At 39.0% G+C, this 25,308-nt stretch overlaps 1 protein-coding gene across 2 annotated transcripts; it reads right to left on the reverse strand.

Moving 5' to 3' along the window:
• Positions 1-25,005, reverse strand: NUCB2 (nucleobindin 2). 2 transcript variants are annotated; one of them, XM_040067135.2, is made up of 13 exons: positions 24,845-25,005; positions 15,147-15,290; positions 14,421-14,528; positions 13,557-13,683; positions 11,058-11,161; positions 9,280-9,465; positions 8,590-8,680; positions 6,943-7,001; positions 5,675-5,767; positions 4,577-4,666; positions 3,879-4,049; positions 3,480-3,561; positions 1-2,770 (listed from the first exon to the last, which is right to left on the reverse strand). In XM_040067135.2, exons 2-13 carry the CDS (start codon positions 15,288-15,290, stop codon positions 2,658-2,660), a joined length of 1,368 nt encoding a protein of 455 aa, XP_039923069.1. In that variant the 5' UTR covers positions 24,845-25,005; the 3' UTR covers positions 1-2,657. The 2 variants fall into 2 exon arrangements, with proteins under 2 accessions (XP_039923069.1, XP_039923068.2); XM_040067134.2 differs by lacking the exon at positions 24,845-25,005 and adding an exon at positions 23,256-23,276.
• Between the last annotated feature and the right edge of the window lie 303 nt (positions 25,006-25,308).

Here is a 25,308-nt window from a genome sequence, read left to right on the forward strand (position 1 = left end):
TCACTGTGCTGAGTTTCCATTTAATCCAGTTAAAAACTAATCCAAAGTATGGAGCAGGGCTCTTTTTTTTCTTTACATATATTGCACCGGAGATATGAATTTGTACATTAACCAAATTTTACCCCTTCATCTTCCTAACAAAAACCCAGCCAAATACAAAACTGAATCTCTGCATCTTTGTGCTGGAGCTGGTGTCTGTAGAAAGTGAGACACATTTTTGTTGTCTAAATGAAAAGCAGAATACAAGTATAAGCACTTGTGCCCATGATATTCCAGTCCCTTATTTCTCTGTGGTTATAACTTTCTACTTCCCAAGTTACAGCAATTCTTTACAAAACTCTGGATGTTTCCAAGTAAATGGGATAAGGGGGACAATCGCCAACTGCAGTTAGGACCTTACAATCAAATGTGAGAGACTGCACTGAAACTGAAGCTTGAACATTACATTACAAAGCCATCATGACATTTAATGGCATTTGTCAAGAGGCAGAAGTAGCCTGAAGGAATGATTTGTATGGCAAAAATGCTTTTGCACTAAAGGTCTCAGTCCTTGAATCTCTACAAGCATTTGTGGCTGTAGCACTTGTCCTCTATAAACTTTCATGTGGGATGGGGAAAACAGTAAGATTTCCTCTCACCTTTACCATGACATTTGCATGACTCCCTCTTTGTTTCCCTCCTCACCCTGTTACCCATTATCAGGCTACAACCCCAAAGCCAGGACTGTGCCCAGAGAAAGTTTATGTAGCTGTAACTATGTCTGGGCCTCTTTGCAAACAGATGAGGCTGTTGAAAGACACTTTAGTCTCCAGACAAAGACAAAATCAAACTGTTGTTAGATTTGCACATAAATGACAAACAGTGGAGACATTGGTTTTGCAAACTAAAAATGTAATCTACTTGCCTAAAGAACAAAAAGAAAAGGCAAAATAAGTCAAATTGAGTGGTATAAATGAAGGAAATGCAACATGACAACTAACAGGACAAAACAGATAAGAAAACCTAACCTGTTCTCGCACTGAGTCCTGCTGCACTGTGTGGAGAATGTGAATATGCCCAGATCCGATGAAAGAAGCCTTGATCATGGAAGGAATGTGCCTGGCTTCCATCTATCAATGTTCTTCAGAGTGAGAAATTTCCCAAATGTCAATATGAAATGTTAGCAACTGCCCCCTGTTTTTTTGAGTTTGCCTAAAATATTCAAGTTTTATTTTGAAAGGAACACCTTTCTGTAAGAGAGGCGTGCTTCTGTTTCTTTGCTCGAGCCCCAAATCATCTCTTTTAATGCCACTGAGCAGTTAGCCACAGAACAGGAAGGAAATGTAAAGGATGCTAGCAGAGGCATGTGTAACCATTCAAAGCCAGCATTATACAATCAGAACAACCCGTGTTTAAAAAACAAAACAAATTAAAAACAACCACAAAAACCCAAGCAAGCAAGGAAATCCACACAGGGTTTACACTTTAGGATAGTTTCAGTTTGAAATGAGTGAGAAGCAGGGGCACTGGCACAACTTTTCAGCATTATAACAAAACTGACATAAAAATCAACTTACTCTTGTAAAATCTTGGTTTGCAATACTAGGGACCTATCCTGTTTCAATACCAAAATAATACAATCAAGTAGCACCCCTGGCTTAGGACACTTCATAACCTTAGACCAGCTGCTGAAAGACTCGTAAGAGTCAACAGAGAAACCTTTAACAAATCCCAGACTCATGTCTGAGACGAGCTCTCTGAAGCACATGGTGCACTTTGAAAAATCTGGTTTTATTGTAGGAGGTAGGATAATCTGCACAGAAAAAGACAGTGTGTCTTGTTCTGTTTTGCACGATATTTCCATCAACATAAAATGCTTACTTAATAACATGCAAAATTTTGAGATCAGCTGGCATCTGATGAAAGAAATAGGGACAAAAGCACTGTCCCAAGGGCCAGTTGAGCTTTCAACTGTTACACAGAATTAATCTCAAAAAGGATAACAGTTCAGATCAATACACAACAAATCCAGTATTCCTTTTGAAGGCTTTCAGTGAAATTCTTAGGTTTCTGTAAACATGAAAAATATTCACTGTTCCATATAATTCTTTGCTGTGTTTAAATTTTAGAAAGTGCAAATTTCCTGTGATTAAGAAGTTTCATTTTTATTTGGTCTCAAAGAAGAAAGGATTCGGTAGTGCTGGAAATAGGCCTTTATCTACAGTCTTTCTTCCCCCAGCCTCTGCGTTTCAGCATTTCTGGAAAGAGTTTCTATATCAAACTAGATCTAATTTAACATCCAGGCCTGTTCCCTGTTTCCTCTTTGAGTAGATTCTGATTCATGCCTAAACACAGAATGGTAGACATCTCTTCCCTCTTTGTCAGAGAGGAGTTCCACAGCTCAGTCCCCTGGCCATAAAAACCTTTAGTATTAATGGTTTCTTTAATTTCTTCCTTTGTTATAGCCTCTACATGATCCCCTTGTGTTCCTCACTGATGCACTGGAGAGAAAATTAATTTAACTTATAAATCAGATCTGACTGTTACTTCATCTGTAACGTTCCCAATGATTTTACAGTCTGAGGGAGAAAGTTCACGTTTCACTCTGATTTCCTGTCCCCTCCCACCCTTTCCCCACCCCAAATAATAAAGATGTTATAAAGTTGAGGCACAAGTGGTTAACGGTGAACTTGATCAGTTCTGACAGCTGGTTCTTGGACATGTCCTGGTGGTAAAGGCTGATCACCTCCTGCTGGGTGTTGCGGTGCATCTCCTGCTTTGTGTTCACCAGCTGTAAAACAAGAACAGAACCATCTGTAACTTCTCAGTAAACTGGCCCCAAACATGAAGATTCTCTAAATGAATGTTTCTAGCACAGGGACACTCAAGCAAAATCTTCTATTTTCTGGTTTATAAGTGGAATCAAGCGTTTTCTGTGTGCCTAACAATGAAGTTGGATTGAGACCCAACAGACTGCACTATTAGTCAGTGTTAACTCTTAGGTTACAAGTTGTTTCTGCTTTCTGTGAAATATTCTCACATAACACAATGTTCTTTCTGAAATAAATCATGTTTTTATGAGACCTTTAATTGGTCTCATAAACTGGCCACTGAGGATTTTAAATGCTTTGATTTGTTCTGAGGCCTGAGACTGCAATACAGCCGTGGATCATGGGACCTTGTCTTTTGTATGTTCCTGTTCTTCCCTGGATGCTCTAGATTTCAGTATTTTAGACTAACACAACACAATCCTCCTTCTCTGCCCATTGGTCACCTTGTGTTAGGACTCTGGTTTCCTACCATGGACTTAAAAGCAGTGAGATTTCAGGAGTACTTAGAAAAGTTACATACTTCCCTCTGAAAGGCAGCTTAGTGAACCCCTCCCCAGAGGGCATTAAAGCTGCATTAAGTTAATAGATTTAACAGAAAATATGGAGGTAATGACTTTTACTCTGCAGATCTTATTTTAAAGTTTGTGTATCTATAAGAAAGACACATACGGGGTTGGATTTTCAGTTCTCCACCTGGTCCTGCAGGAGAATTTCCTTGCTGTAGTTTCTTTTGTTCCATCTGTTTTACAACCTGGTGAGAAATAAAATACAACAGTTGAAAAACTTGAAACAGCTGAATTTGTCAGCTTTCTCTGATGTGACATAAATGCATACATCTACACCAAATTTTGCAGTAATGTAAGTTCTTTCTTATTGGGTATAGTGCCGAGTTGCTTTAATTCAGAACACCAGAATGTGTTTTGCTGTGGTGCCATTAGTTTAGAATTCAGCTGGGACTCATATGAGAAATAGAGGTAAACCTCCAGAGCTGGGAATTGTGAAGAGCCATTACACATATAAGGACAGAGAAAAGATTAAAACAAATCTATGCTGTCCTCACAGGTGTACCTGTTGAAGCTCTTGTTTCTGAGCCTGAAGCTGATCATGCTGCCTCTGTAGCTCTTCCTTCTGTTTCTGAAGTTCTTCTGCCTTCTTTCTAAGTTCATCTTCCTGCTGGGAAATGTGATTTTCAAATTCCTTCAGCTCGTCCTCAGTGAAGAGCTGCTGTTGATCTAGCGTCTAAAAGAAAATACATACAAGTATGAATGTTAGACAGGAAAGCATGGGTTTTTTGTTTTTTTTTTTACTGAAATTCCCTAAAGTTCACTAAAAATCCCCTGAACAAAACAGAGAGACATGACACTGTGTACACTCAATGAAAACAGCAAAATAGCAATTTCTCAGCTATTTTCTCAACAAAGCTCTACTACGGATTTAGATGTAGGATGAAAATATCCTCTTTCTTCCAGCTGAGCTCTTATCTTCCCTTTGAAGTGATTCATAAACAGAATGTCCATTTCCATTTGAAAAGCAAGTGTGAAAAGCTCTTCCCAATCCCCGGGGTGGCGCCAGACCTTTTCCTTTTGTGGAGTTCACATCTGCATTACATTTAGGCTGCAGCAGCTGAATGCTACATTCAGCTGAGGGGCTTAACATACCAGAGCAGAGCTGAAAAAAAACCAAAGGTCACAGACATGCCGTTTGGTTTCCTGCTCCAAGTGCTGGTAATGGTGCTGTATGTTGTACTTGGAACACATTTTCATTACCTCCCAGCTATCTGGCTCCAAAAATTCCTTTTTCTCAGTAGCTCGCAGGAACTCTTCCAAAGTTACTAGCCGGTCCTTGTTGATGTCAACCTGTTTCAAGCAAAAAATTAAGCTCAATCTAAAGGACAGGTTTTGGAGAAGCCAATGTTTTAATTTCATCAATCAAATATAACCATTTTCAATTTTTAAAATGTCCCAGTTTCAAGGGAGTAGCCGCAACATTTTCTGAAAACTTCTCTCACAACTTACATAGCTTAACAAAAATAAAACTACAGAGTAAATCCTGACATTTTACTTCAAAATTCACTGGCTTTATTGGAAACACTTGTGCTAACAGTCCAAATACTAGTAGTGGAATGTATGATGATTTTTTTTTTTTTTTTTTGGTAGCTTTCTGGTAATTACTCTGACTCACAGTTACAAAATTATCTCTACTGTTGGAGGGGGAAGTTTTGAAAAACATAAATCCCACCCAACTGAATTGTGTTGGAATCATTTAAAGGGAAGGGAGGAAATGCTTTCCTTTATGACTAATAAAGGACCAGCCTTGCACCGTTCCTCAAGTTTAAGGAATACAGTTGAATACAGAAATATGGGTGGAAAACACATTGGTTCAGAACACTCTCTTTCCATTCCTGTGTCTCCTGAGCTGAAAACCTATCAGACCCAGTTGAAGGTTTTCACTTTCACAGGTGATAGCTCGAGCCCCCTTTTAAAGAGACAAAGCTAAACTGTATGAAAGAAGACATTGCTCTACTCCCTCTTCTCACACCTAAATCTTACCCATTTACCAAGTGCCAAAGCACGATTAGAGCCTTCCTTGTTTGACACACAACTCACAAGGAATTTCTGTTGAACCTCAGTATCTGCAAACAACGGAAGCTATAGAACAATTCCTTCTCCGGAACTCCTTAAATAAAAACTAGTCAGTAGGCATTACATCAGAACACAGGGACAGGCCTTGAGAATTGTAACTAAGCATGAATCCCAGCACAAGCATCACTCAGTGTGACCGGCCACCCCTTTCCGCTGCACTTGGACAACACTTCATGTTAGGAGAACTGTATTTTTTGAACACAAAAGGGAATCAGCCCTCACCTCATTCATTACATGTTCTCTCATTCTCAGCCTTTCTTCTTCCATTTCAACCATGTCATCCTCTTCATTCTTGGGATCATAAACTTTTTCTAACTGAAATTTAAAATTAATACATGTTAGTTTGAAGAAAAGGCTGCTCATTCAAATGGCAGAGCATATCTGGAAAAGTGGTGTGAGATGTTCTCTGTGTGTGCAGTTTTCCTCTTTCAGCACAGTACTTAAGCAACAAGTGAGTCTTTCTTTCAAAAGAATGAAGTTTTCAGTTAATTCATGTGGTCTGTTACAATTCAGTGCTGTGGATGTTACAGTCAAGTTGACCTCAGTGTGCACAGTCTGATCCTACATTTGATTCAAAGCAGGCAGAGGTTCCACGTGGTTTCTGGAATAGGAGAGAGTGGCTTTTTCACCAGGGCATGCAGTTGACCCCATAAGCATTCAGGGTATCACAAGACAAATTCAGTGCCAGATTTAATGGCTCGCTTCTCTTCTTGCACAATGTCTTTCTGGAGAGTTCATGCTTATGTGCTTCTACTTGGCTTTCTTAGGCATTGAGCTTCACTTGCCTAGCCACAGGCAATTTTAAGGCCCCAAGCTATTAGTTTTTATACTACAAAACTATAAAACAGTGAGACATCTGTCAAAAAAGACTGCACTGTATCTTCATCGTAGTGAAAGAGATTATGGCAAATTATTGTACCAGAGTTAAATTTTCAGACAAAAAAAACCAAGGCTTAAAGAAACTAAGAGTCTGTCTACTTTATCAGATGCACATGAGCTTCAAACTAGGCAGACATAAAATATATGAAATTTATGTAGCCACTTCCACAGTGCTGTCCTCGAGCCAAGTCACACAAGTGGGACCTTTTTTCTCATCAGACTTGTTGATGAACACTTGTTGATATGAACTTGATGAACACTGAATGAGCACAGGTGTCCAGCTTCAGAACCTCTATCAGGCTGCATCTAGAGAGAGCAGCTCTCTACATTGCAATTTACACAGGTAAGTGCAGATTAGTTATAGAACCTCCAGCAAGCCTGGGGCAGAGAAATACTTGAGCACTAGATTTCTGATGTCTGACTCCTATGCTTCAACTACTTTATTTTGCCTGCTGATAGGTTTTACACTTTTGTAGAAATATTAAGGATGCATGAAACTCAGCATGAATACTCTATTTTGTAGTCCAAAGCCCCTAAACATACTTGGGAAAAACAGACACCCCTGTAAACATTTACTGAAAGAAACTAAGCTTTTGAATTTTTTTTTTTACCTCTTTAGTAAATAGAGCTTCTAATTCTTGCTCATCCAGGAAACCATCATTATTGACATCTACAAAAAGAAGTTTTAAAAATACAAGTTGAGTACATATAGAAAGTCATACACATAATAAATCTCCAAGACTTAAGTAAGGATCAGTGTACACATTTAACAAGAAGCTTGTTACACAGGTTGTTTCTTCTGTTTAGGTTTTTATCAGGCACTGGCTGGAGATTATTTTCACTTTTGGTTGGTTGGACAAGTCTGGAGCAATCTCTCTACTTCTTAGATCAGCAAACTGAAATAGGTCACCACAGGATTGCGCAGACTGCAACTGCCAAAAAATATTGCTGAGAACAAGTTGTCCCCATTTAACCACTAAATTTGTAATTAGACTCAGGAGCAACAAGATTCTGCAGAAAAACTTTAACTGACAATATGACCCCTCAAAAAATTTAAAAATTGCATGAAAATCTATATATACGTGCAGCACTTGAGATAAGTGTAAGATGACTTTTTATGACAAATGCAGAGAGGAGAATACTTGATAATTAATGATCCATTTTTTTACCCTACATTGTGCTCTGAATACTGTTACACTACCTCTGAAATGGAAAGAAAATATCCGCTTCAAATTATTACCCAGCATTTTTGTGTAATTGCTTCAAAGTTTTCTATATACTAAGCCCTAAGGTAACAGGTGATTTCAGCTATTTCTGTTTTGATTTTGCAAAAACAAGCTACCAAAAAATTTAAGAAAGCTATCTTTTAAAATCTTTTTCTAGAAAGAAGAGATAAGATTTAGTAACTGTAACTAGATGAACATTAAGGTCCCTTTGGACCCAAACCATTCTATGATTCTGTAATATATGCTTATTGTATATGTCATAAACTGAGATAAAAGTTTAAACTCAAACTAGAATGCTTTTCTTTATCTAAATCATCATCTTTGAGATTAGTCAAATTCTGTATATACAAATTCAACCCTTTGCAGCCTAGTGTCAGGCAGGCTCTACTTAGGGACACTTTATGATGAAGCATTTAACAGTATCAGGACATAAGGTTACAAGGTGACATCACCACATGTAAAGCAAGGTGTTCCTTGCGATGCATCCTCATCTCTGCTACTGTTACTACTTATTGTTTCTAGCTGCCCATTCCTCTGAAATCTAGAGGCAGGATTAGAGGGGTTTTGTTTTATCAAGGGAATATTGCAACTTCTGAAGAGGCTTGGCCCTTCTATGACCACTCCAAAGATTAGGGGCGTCTGGTACTTATCTGCAGAGATGATGAGAAAGCAGGTTTTGCCCCTTCACAAACCTCTGAAGATTTATTCCCCAATACATACTGTGCAAGCAAAGTTATAGATTTGGACAGCCCTCTAAGTACCCACACTTCCCTAAGGAATCACTACTGGGTTTTGCCTGCATGATTCTAGGAGTAGTTAAACAAAACTCTGAATGTTTTCAAATTTTAAACTTGATTTAAAACATTGCCTGAAATTTACAAACAATAACAAAGATTTTCTCCTCTGTACTATTCAGATTCATCCAAGTTGCTTGAGATATAAGACTTCATCCTAACATATGACAAATTTGTCCTCAGCAGAATGTAACAAAGTCACTTCACTAGTTCATCAGATTAAAACTAAACCTCTTACCGTGCAATTTGAAAAATGTTTTGGGGTCAAATTCATTAGGATCTAGTCCATCTGCTTCTTCCCACACCTCTTTCAGTTGATCTTTGCTTCCCTATAGATTGGTTACAAAGAAAAACTATTCAAAAGACAATTTAGTGTCATTTTCCCTGCATTAACCTTTGCATAACGGTTTCTCTGAAAAGCTTGCTTTATTTGCCCATTAGTCATGTGGCAAATGGAATCAGTGGCATTTTCCTCTATTCCCTTTTGGTCAGGTCTAATACTGTGGAAAGGAGCACCTGTAATGATCAGTCATGGCCACACAGAAACAATAGCTGAAGGGAGCTGAATTATTTTGCCTTTCCTAGAGTAAATCTGTGGTACGGAGATGCAGTTCCTTGTAGGCCAGACATACCATGCAGGCATCCCTACAGTTTTGAATACTGTTCTGGTTTCTTCCTTATGAGTTTCAGTGTCTTTGTAAGAATTCTGGCAGCAAATAACAATCTGTACAGAAAGAACGTGAGTTTATACAGTGGGGTTTGTACAGTGGGGTTTGTAATGCTCTCAGCAGTGTGCCCACTCTCTGCTCCCATGTCAGTAGGAGGAGGCAAATGATAACAAACAAAATACACCCCTGTGTGTATTACCCTTTTCTCTCTGGAAAAGAAAGCTCACACCCAGTCACGTAAGAATAGGATGTGGCCTTACAGGATGGTGAACTTTAGGGTGATCTCCATGTTTTTTCTTCATCTCCTCAAATTTGGATTCTTCTCTCTTCCTCTTTTCTTCATCCAGCGTTTTTAAATACTCTCTTCTCTCGTGTTCTTTCATCATCTCGTATTTCTTAAACTCCTCATGGCGAGTCTTATCATAGTTTTCCAGGTCACTTGTAGCCTAAAAATACAGATATATGCAGACAGATGATTATGTAACATAATCTGACATTAATAACACTGCATTGTTCAGATCAGGCTGGCCATTTTGCCATTCAAGGCAGACTGGCTGGGGGTTCCTTTCATATGACAGTGATGCAGAAACATCTCTCCTCCCCTGGTCATTTTCTCAGAAGTTAATTTGTAATGGTTCATCTGTTGGACAGTTTTTGCAATTACATGGTGCTCTAAGAAGGCTTCAAGGTGTCCTTTCTCATCAGTGTGCAATAAATGAACTCAAGTTAATCAAGTCCTACACTAACAGTACCATTAACTCTTAGATCATTTCAGAATAAGAACATTTGCAGTTTATCCAACAGTTTAATGACAAAAGTGCCTTCATTAGTAATAGGACTTAGTTTGCAGCTTAATACAGATTAAATTAAAAACCCCACACAATTAAATGGAGAGAACGGGTATGAGAAGAGAATTTCTGACAAGTTCTTGTATAGAGTTTAAAGTTGTGTCATTTCCATATAGGCCAAAGTATTAAAAGATGTTTTAGTAGTGCATGTTTACACCTGATATTGTCTCTCCATTATCTACATTTCACTTTTCAGGTTCACTGTATGTTTTAAAAAATAATTCCAAAGCTAAAACCCCCTTAAGTATCCATTATACCCTGTCAGTGTCTTAGCTGAGAAATGAGAAGACAATAAAATATATCATAAAAAACAACACCCCTTTTAAGGATATGGTTCTCCAAGGCAACCAGAATTTTCCCAGAAGTGATGTTCAGAAATATTTAGAAAAATTATAGTATCTCTATAAAAAATAATTCTACAGAAAAAGGAGATAAAATCTTCCAAGGGAAAAAAAAAAAAAACACACAGAAATTATCTTTCAATTTATTTTGAAAGTATAAAAAAACTGTTCAAATTCACATGTCAGACATGTAGTTCTCTCTAAATTGTATCGGAGACATTTTTCCCCCTGGGAAGTCTGTTTTTCTCTAGCAGTTATAAAAAGCCATGCCATGCTTAGCATAACTGCATCCCGTGAATAAACCCCACACACCTGTGACTGATACTGAATCTGCTGAACAGACACTGAATGCTATGCCCAGTATAAGCAATTTTTAATATTGCTATCTCAAATTCTACTCTGCTGTGGTTTTTCAGCTTGATGTGTACATAATAGATCCCAAAATTCATATGGTTAGGTTAGAGATGATTATTTACATCATTCTGTGAGATTCCAATATCATTTAGAAACAGAAATCAGAAAAAAAACACTTGGGAAAAAATGTACTCTTATATCACCTGTATTTAATTTAAAGGCTCTCAGAAGGGTGTGTTTTATTCCCAAAGCTGATTGTACTGGCATATAATGTTAAGTCCTGTTAAGATGACATCCCAAAACTTATGGACTCTTTTGCATCATGCACACTGGCAACAGTTTTCAAGTGTGCATGGAGACAACTGACTTTTCTCTGAAAATGAAAACTGCATGTCATTTATAAAATGTTGTATATAGGAAAGGACTTCCCTTCACCAGAAGTAAAAAAATATAATTAAAACCCCAACCGCCACAGTAGTTCATATCTGCACTCACTGCTTTGATCAGCATATCCAAGTCTTTAGGTTCGAAGGTGTCAGGATTCTGATGGTTCAGGTGCTCAAACTGCTTAAGGAGAGCCTGATGGTCTATACCAGTGTCTGGAAGAACAAGTTACATGTGTAAAACATTAAAATAAATTCAAAATCCAGAAAAGTCAAGAAGTCTTTCATGTGGGAGCTTATGCCTTGTAAGTGCCTGAGGTTCCCTGAGGACTGAATAATCTTTTCGTTGTTGGAGGAAACTACAGTAACATTTCTAAAATTGCTATTCCTGGAGGAAGCTGACACACTTGATAGCAATTTGCACTATATTCCTTCTGATGGGTCAGTGCTGCATTGCACACAATCATTTTACATGCACAAATTACAGCTCCTGTTTCAGCAAGGGAAAGTAAGATCAATTTGAGCTTTACAAGCTAAAAAAAAAAAAAATTATTCTCTTTTATCTAAATAGTTGCAATTGTGTTCAACCAAAGCTAACAACTTGAATATTTTTCCTGCATGGGGAGAACTCTTCTACTGCCCTGGAGATTTTGCAAATGACACTCATCTGGCCAAAGATTTATGTACAATATGGTGTAAAATTGTATCAAATCAAATAAGCACATATTCAAACTTCATTTGTGGAAAAAAGAGAAGTGAAAGACAGTGGAGAGACAGGTGTGGAGTCTAAAAGCTGGAAACATTTTCTCTTCCTTGTGATACCCACCAATATGAACACACAATGCACGAACATCAGGTTTCTGCCACAGCTTTTCTAGCTGTTACCACGGTCTCTGAACACTAATGCTAAAAAATAACATTTTCCTAAGAAATGCATGCTTTGATAAGTACAACAGTTGTGACAAGCTTTTACTAGATGGTTTAGCTAAGAATATTTTATTTGTTAAAAAAAAAAAAAATTGGAAAACCCATTTTTGAACATACTGTTCTTTCACAATCTATCTGCTTTACAATCAATGCTGTGTTTGTGTTAACACAAAACAGCAAACACTAGCCAGGGCAGATTTCAATCATCATTCCTCCCTGGTGAGATCATAATTTCTGTTTAAATATGTGTCTTTGTCTGTGTTTGAAACATTTTTAGAAATGTAACAGTAAAAAAAAAAACAACACCCAAACCCATTTTTCTCCATCTCTTACATTTAGGGGAAAAGATTAATTCTATTTGACACCATTTACTTGCCACATTACTGCATGATCTGAGACCCAACACCTAACATTCCTCTGGCCTGTACTGATCAGTCAAGTAGGATCTTCATGAAACTGTTTAAAAACACATCTGTGTGAGGACTGAATATATGCTGACTATAATCTCAGATCTAGTTGTCTGAGGTTTTTTAAACCTGATCCAGCTGAGAGGAAAGTAAAGAGGAGGGGTTTGTGTGCCTTTTTTTTCTTTTTTAGATCAGACAGAAGAGTGGTGTTATAGGGAAAAGATTACAAGAGCAAATAAAAGCAAGTCAAACCACTCTGCCTGCTGCTGCTATAGAATTCCCCCGTGCATATTCCAAGATGTTGTCTAGGTGTGTAGATGCAGCTGTATTTTATATAGCCGTATTTTTTATAGCCATACCTGTATATGATGTGAAGCACTCTTGGGCAAAGCTGACTATAAGCTCTGCAAAATGTTTTTACATCTTAGTAACTCATCCGAGTATTCTGAACTGCGATAATCTGAGCCCAAATGTTAGATTTCACATTTACACAGTAAGATCTGAGGTGCTGGGGGGAATTATTTTTCCGAAACACATTCCATTAGTTGCTATTGATTTATGAAAGCAAAGAGGGGTAGAAGTAATCAGTCCATTAAACTTCAAAATACCTAAAACAATTGTGTACACACCCAGATATCATTAGCTGCTGTCACCTAGCTATGAATGTCACCATGATGTCACTGGACTGCTTGTCTGCAACAGGAACAACATCCCCATGAACATTTATTTGCACGTGCACACTTCTTCAGTCTATTTGCCACATCTAAATTAGCTTAGCCTGCAAGACAGATCCTTATTCTAGGAGTACTTTATTTGATGAATTATGTATTCAATTCCTTGGGATTCCCCTCAAAAACTTGCAAACACCTTTATAACAGTAAAATACTGACAAAAAAAATTCATTTTCTACCCCCTAAGGATATGAAATAGTGTCATGTTTTTTTCTTAAATACAGTCCTACTATGTTAATGGTTCTCTATGAGTAATCTACGAACTGATGCATTACAAAAATAAGAGTTTGAAAACAAGAGGTAGAAGTATCTGAAAAATCCAGTGACAGAAACAAGCACAGTTATTTATAAAACAGAGATGGCTTTTCTCTTCTCCCCAGTTTCCTATAAAGACAGGTCTTTAATGGCTCTAGGCCAGCTCAGAAAGGACACTCATACAGTTTAGTCATTATTGGTGACAACAAACAGTGCACAACTGCTGGACTTTGACATTTCTCTAACACAATTCTATCTGTTAACTCACCTAGATAAATTCTGTATTCTTACCTTGAATAGAATCCATTTTAGCTTTAATTAACATTCTTAATCTTGCTACCTCTTGTCTTTTTAGTTCATCCAGCCGTGTTCTCACATGGTGGCTTACTAAATCAAGCTCTCTGCTTAGCTTTCCACTCTGTCAAAAAACAAAGAAGTCATGCATAAACACTGGAAGAAAGAAGCTTTTAGGATTTCCATTAGACATAAGCTGCAAGACAGCAGACTAATGGCAGTCTCTGGCAATACTGTAGCCCACACTGTAAGAATCCCAACATTTTTTCAAAGAGCAGATTCAAAAATTTTATGCCTGAGGTTATGAAAGCAGAGAGGTATCCTAAAAGCTTTCAGAAAGGAGAATTTCTAAGTATCTTGCTCGTCCAAAGAGCAAGACCATAACCTTGAAGGAGTAATGCCTAATAAGGTTTGTGACAAATTTCTTGATCAAATATTCTCAACTGAGCTCAAAAGAACTGTGAGAGACACACGAAGTGCCTCACCCACTCAAGGACGGCTGTTAGGCTTGAGGGATGGCACAAGGCAGCAGCAGCCACTGATGTGTATTGCAAGAACCTGGGAATGGAGAGGAATCTCCAAGGGTGGGTGACACCAGATAGAGCACAGAAGGAAAAGATACCACATGCTGCCAACAGCAACAGGAGGGATTAAAGGAACACAAAAGGCAGAATCTCCTCCTCTAAGACTGTCACTTTAGACTGTTTCCGGCTTGTCCCTTCCTAAACTTCTAGCTCCTGAAGGGGAAATGCACAACTACCTAGAGCCACAAACTAAAGGAAGAAAGAACACAACATACATGGCTCATGATTATGGATTTAGTTAACCTCCATTTAACTGTTTTGGTTTTTTTAAACCTACCTTTATTTCTTCTATGTCAGCAGTCTGGAGTTTCTCCCTGAAATGCTTATCAGTTTCCAAGACATCTATTACTTGCCTGAGATATTCATCATAATAAAGTCCTGTATCCTTAAAAAAAAAAAAAAAAAAAGAAAATGGGGAGGAATTGAGGAAAGATTATACTGACAAGCAAATAGTTAATTAGTTTTGTTTAAAGACAGTTACCAAACTGACAATCTAATCTTAGCAACACAGGCACTATGCTGTCTTACATATCTTTGTGTTTTCAGATTTGCATCATTGCCCAATAGCAATTTATGATCCATTTGTTTCAGCAACTGACAAGGAAGAAGAGAAAAGTGATTAGGAATCTCTGTAATACACAAACATCTGTCACACTAATGTAGCGTGTGGCTTTTTAAAATGAGTTTGTTACTATTCTATTTGAAACATTGAACCGGAATCAGTGAGTACAATTTTCTAAGGCACCACCCAATCACTTGAAGTAAAAGTCTCTGTGGAACAGTATGCTCCTCCTGTTGTAAGCTGGGAATTCTTTCCATGTGCCACCTCATCTTCAGCAGCTCATTGAAAAAAAAACAAAGAGCAGACTTAAACAGAACCTCCCCATAGTAGAGATGGCACACACTGACAACACTGAGGAATATTAGTTTCTTTCCAAAGGAGTTTGCTATATCCAGATTACAGAATTAACATAATTAATCAGATCAGTTTCTTTATACTTACTGGATTTTCTACCTTCTCTCCTTCTACATGGCCCTCTGCTTTGACTTTTGTCTTATCTATGTCTATAGGTACAGCTTCCAAGGCCATTAGGAGACATGTCATCAGCAAAAGACAGTGTTGGAGCAGGATAGATAACCTCTTCATCTGAAATGAGACCAGGTCACAAGCATTAACATACATCATGTTATCCTACTGTATTGAGGAAAATATTTTTCCATTCCTACATAGATACCTGTAATAACACATTTCCTCACAATGTCCTGCTCTCAAGGAATATGAAAACTCAAAGAAGTGAGTACAGCCTTAATTTTTAAAGGCCATTCCTAGGCAAACAGATTTCTTCAGACTGGCTTCCACTTACATGCCAAACCTAAGTTGTAAATGGTGAGAGGTTTGTAACATGCTGAGGTATTATCAGTAACAGATGGGAACACCTATTTAGGATGGTCAAACCTCACATAATACTGACATTCCTACTCAGATCATGACTTTATTTATTGGCATACTCCTAAAGATTGTTAGGGACATTAAATCAGATCTTAGTGTAGTAATGCCAGTAGATTTTATGTTTCAACACTGAAATACTTTGCTTAATTTGGAGTCAAGATCCCCTCCAAAATTTATTTGCAGGAAGAATATTTTACAATCCATGTTATATCTGTATTTCAGGTAGACAGAGATTCCTGAAAAATGACCAGATTTCTTGCTGCCTACAATTGTTGCTGAGACGAGGGCTTCATTAAGCTGGTTTTCAGCACCCTTTCTTTAGTGTCTTAGGTGGAGCTAACTCACACACAATTTGATGTGCACTGAGCACTTTGAGTTCTTCACCTTTGTCTTCTTCCCCTCTATCAAACTTAGTTGAAAATAATTTATTCAGAAGCTACAAAGGTGGAATAATTAGATAGAGTGAGTACAGGGAATCCAGCTAAAAAAACTAATGATGGTAATCCAGCATCTGACAGCAAAGTCAGGCTCTTGAGATAATTTGGTCAGTTCAGACTGTGACACTCCACTGTCTATGGGTATTCTAGAAGAAATTTGAGTAAACTCCAGTATTACATTGGTAATATAAATCACCTCCTAGAAGGTGAAAGTTGCAACTCAAGGACTGTCTAAATTTAGCTTAGATATGTCTAAGACATAATATTGAAGTAATGTGCAGTCAAATAAATTGAAAGTATACTTGCTATAAGGAGAATTTCTGTGTAAGTGCTTTAGCAGTCATGCGAGTTCTGTCAAAAGTATTTACGTCCATCACCACCAAATCTCTTTTTAGGGGGAGGGGTGAGAGGGATAAACTAATTATTGTGTCAGTGCCAGTTTTCCTGACTACATGATTTGGTACTTGACAGAGATATATTGCTTTTGCTTGGGTTAAGCTGCCCTTTACTATGGCAATAAATGTTGATAGTGGTACATACTTAATATTAAGCATTGTTGACACCCTTTATTCTCCCTTATTCAACTGCTAGGAAAACAAAAGTACTCAAGAATTAGAAGAATTTTCTAAAACTGTTTTTTCTTAATCACATCTTCAGCTAAAGGAGCCTAAATGGATTATGGTCTGCAAATACCTGTTACTTGTAATTTTAAAAATAACTAATATCTGATCATTACCAGATGGGATAGCAGGAGCTATTGTTGCTGCCACATTGAGCAATCCAATTTGATCCAATTTGAAATTGGATGTCAGCACTGCTGTAAGATTCACAAATCTGACTAGTCCTGCCTAGAAACAAACAAACAAAGAAACCAGACCCAGACTGATTTGCTGGAACTGGTAAGTTAAATTCTACACCTCTACACAAACTGTTGGCTTGCAGGGACTTACAGACCTGATGAGTGAAAGAGTTAATTATTCACCACTGCTTTTAAAAATTACAAAGTTCCAGTATTTTGGTTGTTTTTTATTACAGAATATTGTTGTATAAATGCTGTGCCTAGGTTTGTTATTTCAACAGCATTTAATCACAGGAGATAATGACAATAACTAACAAATATTAGGTCTTCAAGTCACCTAATCTTGATGTAGATGTCAAGACTCAGCTCAGTACTAAAGGTAAAACAAAACCCCAACTTGCTGAAGTTCTTGTAGAATATGAATGGGGCTGTCTAGTAATTTCTAAGTGAAAGGATGTAAGTATGCTTGAAGTCTAGGAAATGCATGTGAAACAAAGCTAATAAACCCAAAAATACTTATCAAGGATATAATAACTATACACACTCTAAGCATTTTGAAAAACATTTTTAAAAAGGTTATGCGTGTTTGAAGTATTCATTTTTAACAGCATAGCCTTCTGATAATACTAAAAATCTGGAACCTGATAGATGGTTATTTTTCCAACCATAATATTTTCATATATACAAAATTATAGTAAGTAATTTATTATCATTATTATTATTATACACTGCTCTAGTTATGCAAGGTGTATAAACAGTGTTTTAGAAAATCATTATGTGGCTATGACATGAGCATGCTCAAGCCCAACAAGTGATGGCAGAGAAGCACAGAAAGCCAGAAACTCAGGTGCTTCCCTCAGGTCTGGCACTGACTCATTTTTTGCCTACAGCAACTGCTAAAGCAAACACTTTCAACTATGACATCTGGTCTTTGATACATTTTAAAGACACCTCTTAAAGCTCCTAAGCTACAACTTCTAATAACATAAACAATTGTGGAGACAAGGATTGCCAGTTTAGGCTGAAGATTAGAATTTTATGAACACTTCGATTTCTCAGACTTTTTCTTTGCTCCTGAGGAATACTGATACATAAAATGTTCATGATGAGCTGAAACAACCGAGATATAAGTAACCATGTTGGTCTGCCAAACACCATACGAGGGAGCACTAATCACCTCCAGACTTGGGATGGGCAGCTGGAGCTGTATCATCCTCAACTACCTCTGCAATAATCAGCAGAGTGGATCAAACAAAAGACCTAATCAGAATAAGTGCCATTGGTTCTGCTGACATTCTGTGGAATTTGTGCTCATGGGCAATGGGGTTTTTTAACTTTTGTAATTACATGCTGTCACACATAATGGGAAAGACAGTATGTTCTTCATATCTATTTGATGTAATAGGCAGCTGAGAAGACTTCATCAGGCAGTTTTGCTTCAGGTTGTGCAGTGGATGTTTTTATTGTACCTTTTTTGATAAAACAAGCTAAAAAAATTCACACATACCAGGAATAATTAAAAGCAGAGGAATCCAAAATGGGTAAGTAAACAATATCTCTATCACCACAGCTGTTTGCAGACAACTGTGCCTAACACAGCATTTCCCACAGTATTTTGAGAAACCCAACTGTGATATAACAAGTACATTGGAAATACATTTATTAGAATAAAAAACAATTACCTAGTGAAGACAGAGTTACTTTATTTAGGTATCTAACAGTCCAAGACTATACTCACCAAAATTTCCTTAGGAAAAACAGGTGACTAAGACGTGAGTCAACCTTTAGAGTGTGCCAGTCACACCTGAGCCACTGAGCACCTTCTACTCTGACATGTATTAGAGGAAAGAAACCAGGCCCATTGCAAAATCTAACATTAATCACTTGCCAGAAAAACTCAGCACAATTCTCAAGTTCAGCAGCTGTAGGGAAGAGTGAGAAAAGGCTGGATGAGAAGAAAAGTGGGGCTCCCCTTTGTGGTCCACCAAGCGCGTTCATTCCACTCTCAGCCTGATGCCAGCTGCTTTTAAGAGTTCAGGACTTTTGAAAACCCATTCCTGGATGCCCATCCCTTCCCAGGCATTTAGAGTGCATCCATGTGTCTGACCCAGAGATGTGGCTTTCTTCTGTACTAGAGCCACCAAGTGAACAATCACAGAGGGTGCTGCAGAAGAGGAGCAGTGTCAGTTTGCTCACTGCCATCAGCAGTACATAATACACAGCATACACACTCCTTCCCTGTGGCTTATTATTATTAGTAGTAGTACTACTATTACTATTCTTCCTACTTCTATAAGCTTTAATAAAGAAATAAAAACTGTTATGGATCTGCCCAGCTGACTATTTCCTCAAAGACAGATGGAGAGAGTTAATGTTACAATTGTCATCTGGAAATTAAGTGATTTTAGTCAGAAAAGCAGCCCATCTAGATGTAAAGGTAGCACAACTGTAATCTGCTGGTATCAGAAATCAATCTTATCTTTACAAAAGGGATAAACAAACATTCCCACTTGTAGTACATAAAGAGAACTAATCATAAAAGTAGTGCTGTAGAACTGACAAATACTGTAGTTCATAAACAAAGCAAATATCCTAAGATTTCAGGGAAAAGGAAAAATAACTTCTCCAAGTATTTCAAAAAACGGAGCGAGAGCCAATAGAACAAGACAGTCAGCAGAAAACAGTCACCAGTGTACTTGCACAAACAGAAAAATACAAATGGAAAAGAAAAGCTGCAGGCTGCCTGCCAGTAATCTTGATTATCTGTTAATCACAAATTTCTATCAACATCAAAGAAACAGGATTGAATTTGAAGTTGAATTATAAAGAGCTACAGGCCTTTGAGAGGTAACTACAAAATGCTACTTCTAAAGTTTGTTCTAGCAACAGTAACACAAGCTGCTAAACACCTATTTTATACAGGTGCCAAGTGTTATAATACAACCCCCATACTTACTTTTCATTAACTTAGCATCCATTGCCCAGAAAACAGCATAATGCAGGTACTGACATCTCCATCACCCTCCCAGCAAAGCACAAGTATTTTTAAATAAGTAACACCCCACGTCAGTTTCTAAAACTGAGGCAAAGCAATATAGTGATATCAGAATGCCATGTCTGCACATGTAGAAGCACAGTGGATGGTTATGATGCAAGACAGCACAAGGCTCTAAATGTCACATCACACATCTGTACTTGCCAAATCCATATGTACCATGATGGGCAATGAAAACATAAATCTGGATTCACATAATACACAAATAAACCCACCTACTCACAAACTTCACAATATGCCTGCTCGATATGATATGGAATAATTAAACCTGCGTGAGACACAGTGCAGATGTGTAGGATAACTGTAATGTTCTCTACAGTCATGACCACAATGTGACTTCCTATTTTTATGCTGTACACTGGAGAAATGAAAATATTTACAGGCAGCGCTGAATTAAAAAAAGAAAAAAGCAGAACCAGGAAATAGATAAAATATATCTACTGATTTTTATTTTTCTAAGAATATTCCACCCTCAGTACTAGAATGAGATGTAAAGTATTCCCTCATCAGTCTGCTCCAGTCACCTAGCATCCTCAATCTGTTCTCACCTCTCTGAAACAGCAGTATATTTGTCCACGTGTCACAGTTTAAACAGGAAATGTTTCATTCCATGGACTTTTTCCATTTCTTTAAAATTTATTTGCAAATCTATAAATTGATCCACTTACAGAACCCTAAAAAAACTACATTAAACAGGCAGAAACAGATTATTATTCTGCCAAATTCTGCTTGGAAACAGTGTTAGTTCCCCCCTGTTTTTTCAGGAGCACTTGCTGCACAGATGCCCTAAGCTATCATACCTTAAGCAAGGTATGAATCAATAGTTAATGCATTTTCTTCACACTGTTTGTCCAATGAGGTTAATCTGGCATAAGCACAGCTGACATGTGGCAGCAATTTTGAGAAGCAAGTAGAAAAACCTGTTCGCACTCACTTTGTTAAGCTGTAAACCTCTGGTTATGGTGAGGGTGTCTCTTCATTTGGACACCAGTCCCCTACACAGGGTTTGCTCTTTGAAGACACGAGCAGGAATGTCATGCAAAGGGAAATGGTTACAAGCTGCAATAGTTAACATTCAAAACACAAAAACACCTGCACCCTTCCCTTACCAAATGAAAGCAGATCCTTTTAGAAGTTAACGTGCAAGCTACTAACTAAATCAGCTATTATTGCTATACAATTTTGTATATAAAGTTATCCTTCAAATATTTTTCTTTTCTCTTCTCTCAGTGCTGTTCCCCATGATTCAGATGTTGGTTTTTGTGTTTTTTTTTCCCCTGGCCAATATCCAACAGGTTTCACATTGGTCACATTGTACTAATCTTTTGTTAGAGCACATCCCACTCAGTTCTCTGCACCAGGAGACCTTTTTTATTTTTTCAAGAAGCATTTTAATCTTGCATGGAAATAGTTCTTTATTAAACAGTATTATTTAAGTACATAAAGGCAGCAGAATCCTTTTTCCCCATCCTGTTTACTTGACTTAAATTCTTTTGAGTTGTATTTGTTCCATTTTCACTGCACTCAAGTTGCTTAATTCTCTTTACAACTAAAAGCTGGCTGATGGAACAGCTGCTTTTTTCAGCTCCCCAGAAAACACAGCATGCCTCGACTGTGCCTAGTACAACATTTGCTGAAAGAACCTCCTTTTAAAAAATGCACTTCAGCTGTTTTATTAAGTGAGTCACCCGATAGTAACACAAACTATGAATGCTCGAGTGGGAAAGAGCAATTTTATGTTCAAACCACATACAGTGGATAGGATAATATCACAAAACAACACAACTACGTCCAGAAAGAAAGATGGCATAGAAGCAAATTGTATGGTTGATGCTACATGTGCTTAGCTCTGTCCTAAGTGAAGTCTGAAAACTTTTCTTCTTCTTGTTGCAATGTTAATGGTTCATCCTTTAAAAACCTCTGTGCACACAGATACATACACATATTTATAATATCACCTGCCTCCAAGGAATTTCCCTACCCTTGCTTCAAAAAAAATAGATAGCACTGTCTACAAAGTTACCTTACCAACTGAAGAATGTTGAAATATAAGCCTTGTTTTTCAAAGCAACTTGCTTGGTTTTATTAATTCTTTCCAACAAGGTTGGCTCAGAAAAAGATTTATGAAGCCAACAGTCAAGCATAAACTTGTACCAAATTCAACATATACCTGATAAAAATCTTATCAACTTCAAAAGGAAATTAAAAAAAAAAAAAAGTACTGCTACAAGTATAGCTTCCCGCACTCTGATTTCAGGTCCCATACAGAACATAATACAACAGTACACTTGGAGCCTCATAAATTCATTTTTCATAAATAGGAAACAGCAATTTTGGCAATGCTGATGTAAAAAGCAACCTCAAATGGGCTACTATATGGAAACAATGAATTAGCTCAAACCCTAACACAAATCAAAAAGTATTTCAACTATTCTAACAATATGCATTTTGCTCTAGTCAACAAGTGATCATGCTAAAGTAAGCCCTGAATACCCCAGGAGTCCAAGGTACCTTTCCCCCCTTCAAAAAAAAACCAAAAAACCAAAATAGTTATCCAGAATAAATCTAGATCTAACAATGTGGAGCCAGATTTAAAAATATTTAGGCACTTAAAGATAGCTGCTTAAGGAGATTTATGTTCACAGTTTGCTAATTTCTACTGATTTCTACTTGTTTAGAAACAAAAACATGCATCAACATCCCATTCTAGTTTTATAAAGACTAGCAGGAGAAATGCAGTCATGAAAGGGGTCTTCTCCTGAATTAACTATGATGAAGAATAATTTTTACAATTGAAAACTACTAAAATGGTTTTAATGAAATGCAGTTTCTTTTGCTCTTCCATCTGTCAAACAACCCACATATGGAAGAGCAAAAACTATTGATAGTAACATGACTTTTGACTCTGATTTCATTCATTTGCCCAGTGGGGGTTTTTTTAATATAATTTCAGATACCAAATAACAGTATATCAGGCAGTGTTATAACAAACTTACATCAGATGCCTTTGCATCCAATTGCTAATAGAAATTTCAAGCAGACCCAACAGGCAATATTAATTTACAATTATATTTCCCCCTTTTCTTTGTTTATGTTAAATTTCTTGGTTAAAAGTGAATGAGATTCACATTGTTTTTAATCAGCACAATTTGCTTAAACCTATGTTATTTTTTTTAATATAATTATCTTTCTTATTTTGAAACAAAATACTGCTACCACTCTAGAGATTACAGAAGCAAGTAAGAGGCAAAATAGATGATGACAGTTAGGAAGTCCTGTATGTAATCAGGGTAGTAATCTGTGGCCTATGGTGGATGTAGCACTGTGACCGTACAAGATCATTGTGTAGTAAATGACAGTAAGAAACATACCAGGATCTTAAGTGCAGAAATGTGGACTTCTCCCATAAACTTTCCGTGAGTTTTAAGCAGAGGTCCATAAAGGTTACCACAAAACCTGGTTTCAAAGTCCTTGAGTGGCTCCTATCCAGTCTTTATGGTAGGAATCTTCCCTGTGCTCCTCTGTTTGGTTGACAGGGACAGTCACTTCAGAATTCAGACTAGAGGTGCACCAATACTAAATCAGCTACAGGACTTGTCTTGACACGGAGAGAAAACAAAATGACAAAAAAAACCCCAAACCAAAACAAACCTCCACATTGAACTTGATACCATGGGTGCACAGGCACTTCACTGTTGAGACTGTGATGGTCTCATGTTTAAACTACTGGATGTTATCTTTCCACAGCAAATACTTGTAAGTCAAACAACGAAGGCTTTTTTCTCCTACCGGCTTACTAAATAGTGTTGCCAAATGCAAACCTCTTTTGAAAGCCTTAGCCGTGTTCATTTCAGCAAAAAACATTACTTCTCTAACTTTTCCACTTTTGGAATTTTCTCTGAGTGCAGCAGCCAGCCTGGCACTGGACTACTTTCCTGAGTTCCTCCAGACATACTACAGTAACAGCATAGATAAGATGCGGTCATCTCTGGGGACCCCAGCACAGGAAGGAGAGTGATCTGCTGGAGCCAGTCCAGAGGAGACCACCAAGTTCATCAGAGGATGGAGCACCTCTCCTTCAAGGAAAGGCTGAGAGTTGGGATTGTTCAGCTTGGAAGAGAGAAGGCTTCAGGGTGACCTAACTGCAGCTTTTCACTACCTGAAGGTAGCCTCCAGGAAAGATGAAGAGAGACTATTTAAAAGAGCATGTAGTGACAGGACAAGGGGGAATGGCTTCAAACTCAGAGTAGGTTTAGATTAGATATTGGGAAAAAATTCTTTACTGTGAGGATGATGAAGCACTGACACAGGTTGCTCAGAGAAATTGTGAATGCCCCATCCCTGGAAGCGTTCAAAGCCAGGCTGGATGGCTCTCTAAGCAGCTTGGTCAAGTGGAAGGTGTCCCTGCTCAAGGCACGGGGTTGGAACCAGATGATCGTTAAGGTCCCTTCCAACCCAAACCGTTCTTTGGCTCTACGGCAGTAACGCTGAGGAGCTGTGCCCTTTCTAGTGAAACTCGTCGAGTCTCCCGCCCAAGTTTTCCCTGCGGTCGTGCAATTACGAACCGCTCAACATTTCTGCAACTGCCGCCGCTGCCAGCTCTGCCTTTATTTCTGCTAGTGCTCTACAGCTCCCCGTCACATCCCGCACAGCCGCGGGCCGGCCGGGGGGACGGAGGGACAAATGGAGGGGGCACGGACACACGGACACACACACCCCCACACCTGGAGCAGCCTTTCCGGCGGGCGCCAGGGCGCTCCAGGAAAACTTCAGCTGCGCCCGCTCCCGCCACGCACGCCCGGCAGCCCCGAGCCCCGCGATTCCGCCGCCACACCCCGCGCCCCAGCTCGGCCGGCGGGAGCGCGCTAAGACCCCTCCGTCCCCCCGCGACCCTGAGAGCGGCTGCCCCGCCGCCAGGCCTCCGCGCCGCCGCCGGGGGCACTGGGACGGGCGGCGCTACCTTCGGGTCCTGCTGCGGCAGGACAGGAGCCGCTGCTTCCTAAGGACGAGGTGCACTCTGATGGCAGGTACGAAGCGGGGGTTCCGGCGGGCGTGCTGCGGCGGCGCTGCGGGTCTGGCTGGTATCGGCGCGGCTCGGTGCGACAGCCCCGCAGCGGCCCCGCGCCCGTTGCCTTGGGGACAGCGCCCGCCCCCCGGCGCGCGCCCATTGGTCGGCGCAGACCAGAGGCAGCCGTCGCGGAGCGCTTCGATTGGGTCGTGCGGGCCCCGCCCCACCGTGACGCGCGCGCCGCCGAGAGGGGAACGTGGCGGCCCCGCGGGGCGGGGCCCGCGCCTGCCGCTGGCGTCACCGGTGGTTGGGGGGCGGGACACGGCGTGAGGGTGGCACCGGCGTGAGGGAGGCGGGACACGGCGTGAGGGAGGCACCGGCGTGAGGGAGGCGGGACACGGCGTGGTCCCTGGGGC

This window comes from Hirundo rustica, chromosome 6 (genome assembly GCF_015227805.2).
Source record: "Hirundo rustica isolate bHirRus1 chromosome 6, bHirRus1.pri.v3, whole genome shotgun sequence".
Classification (NCBI taxonomy): Eukaryota; Metazoa; Chordata; class Aves; order Passeriformes; family Hirundinidae; genus Hirundo; species Hirundo rustica.

Excerpts from the sequence above, each read along its gene's own strand:
- NUCB2 (XM_040067135.2), bottom strand. The coding sequence starts at position 15,290 with ATGAAGAGGTTATCTATCCTGCTCCAACACTGTCTTTTGCTGATGACA. Across the intron at positions 14,529-15,146 it reads GAGAGAAGGTAGAAAATCCA|GATACAGGACTTTATTATGA; the intron begins GTAAGTATAAAG and ends TTTTTTTTTAAG. Across the intron at positions 7,002-8,589 it reads AACATTTTTCAAATTGCACG|ATGTCAATAATGATGGTTTC; the intron begins GTAAGAGGTTTA and ends TTCTTTTTGTAG.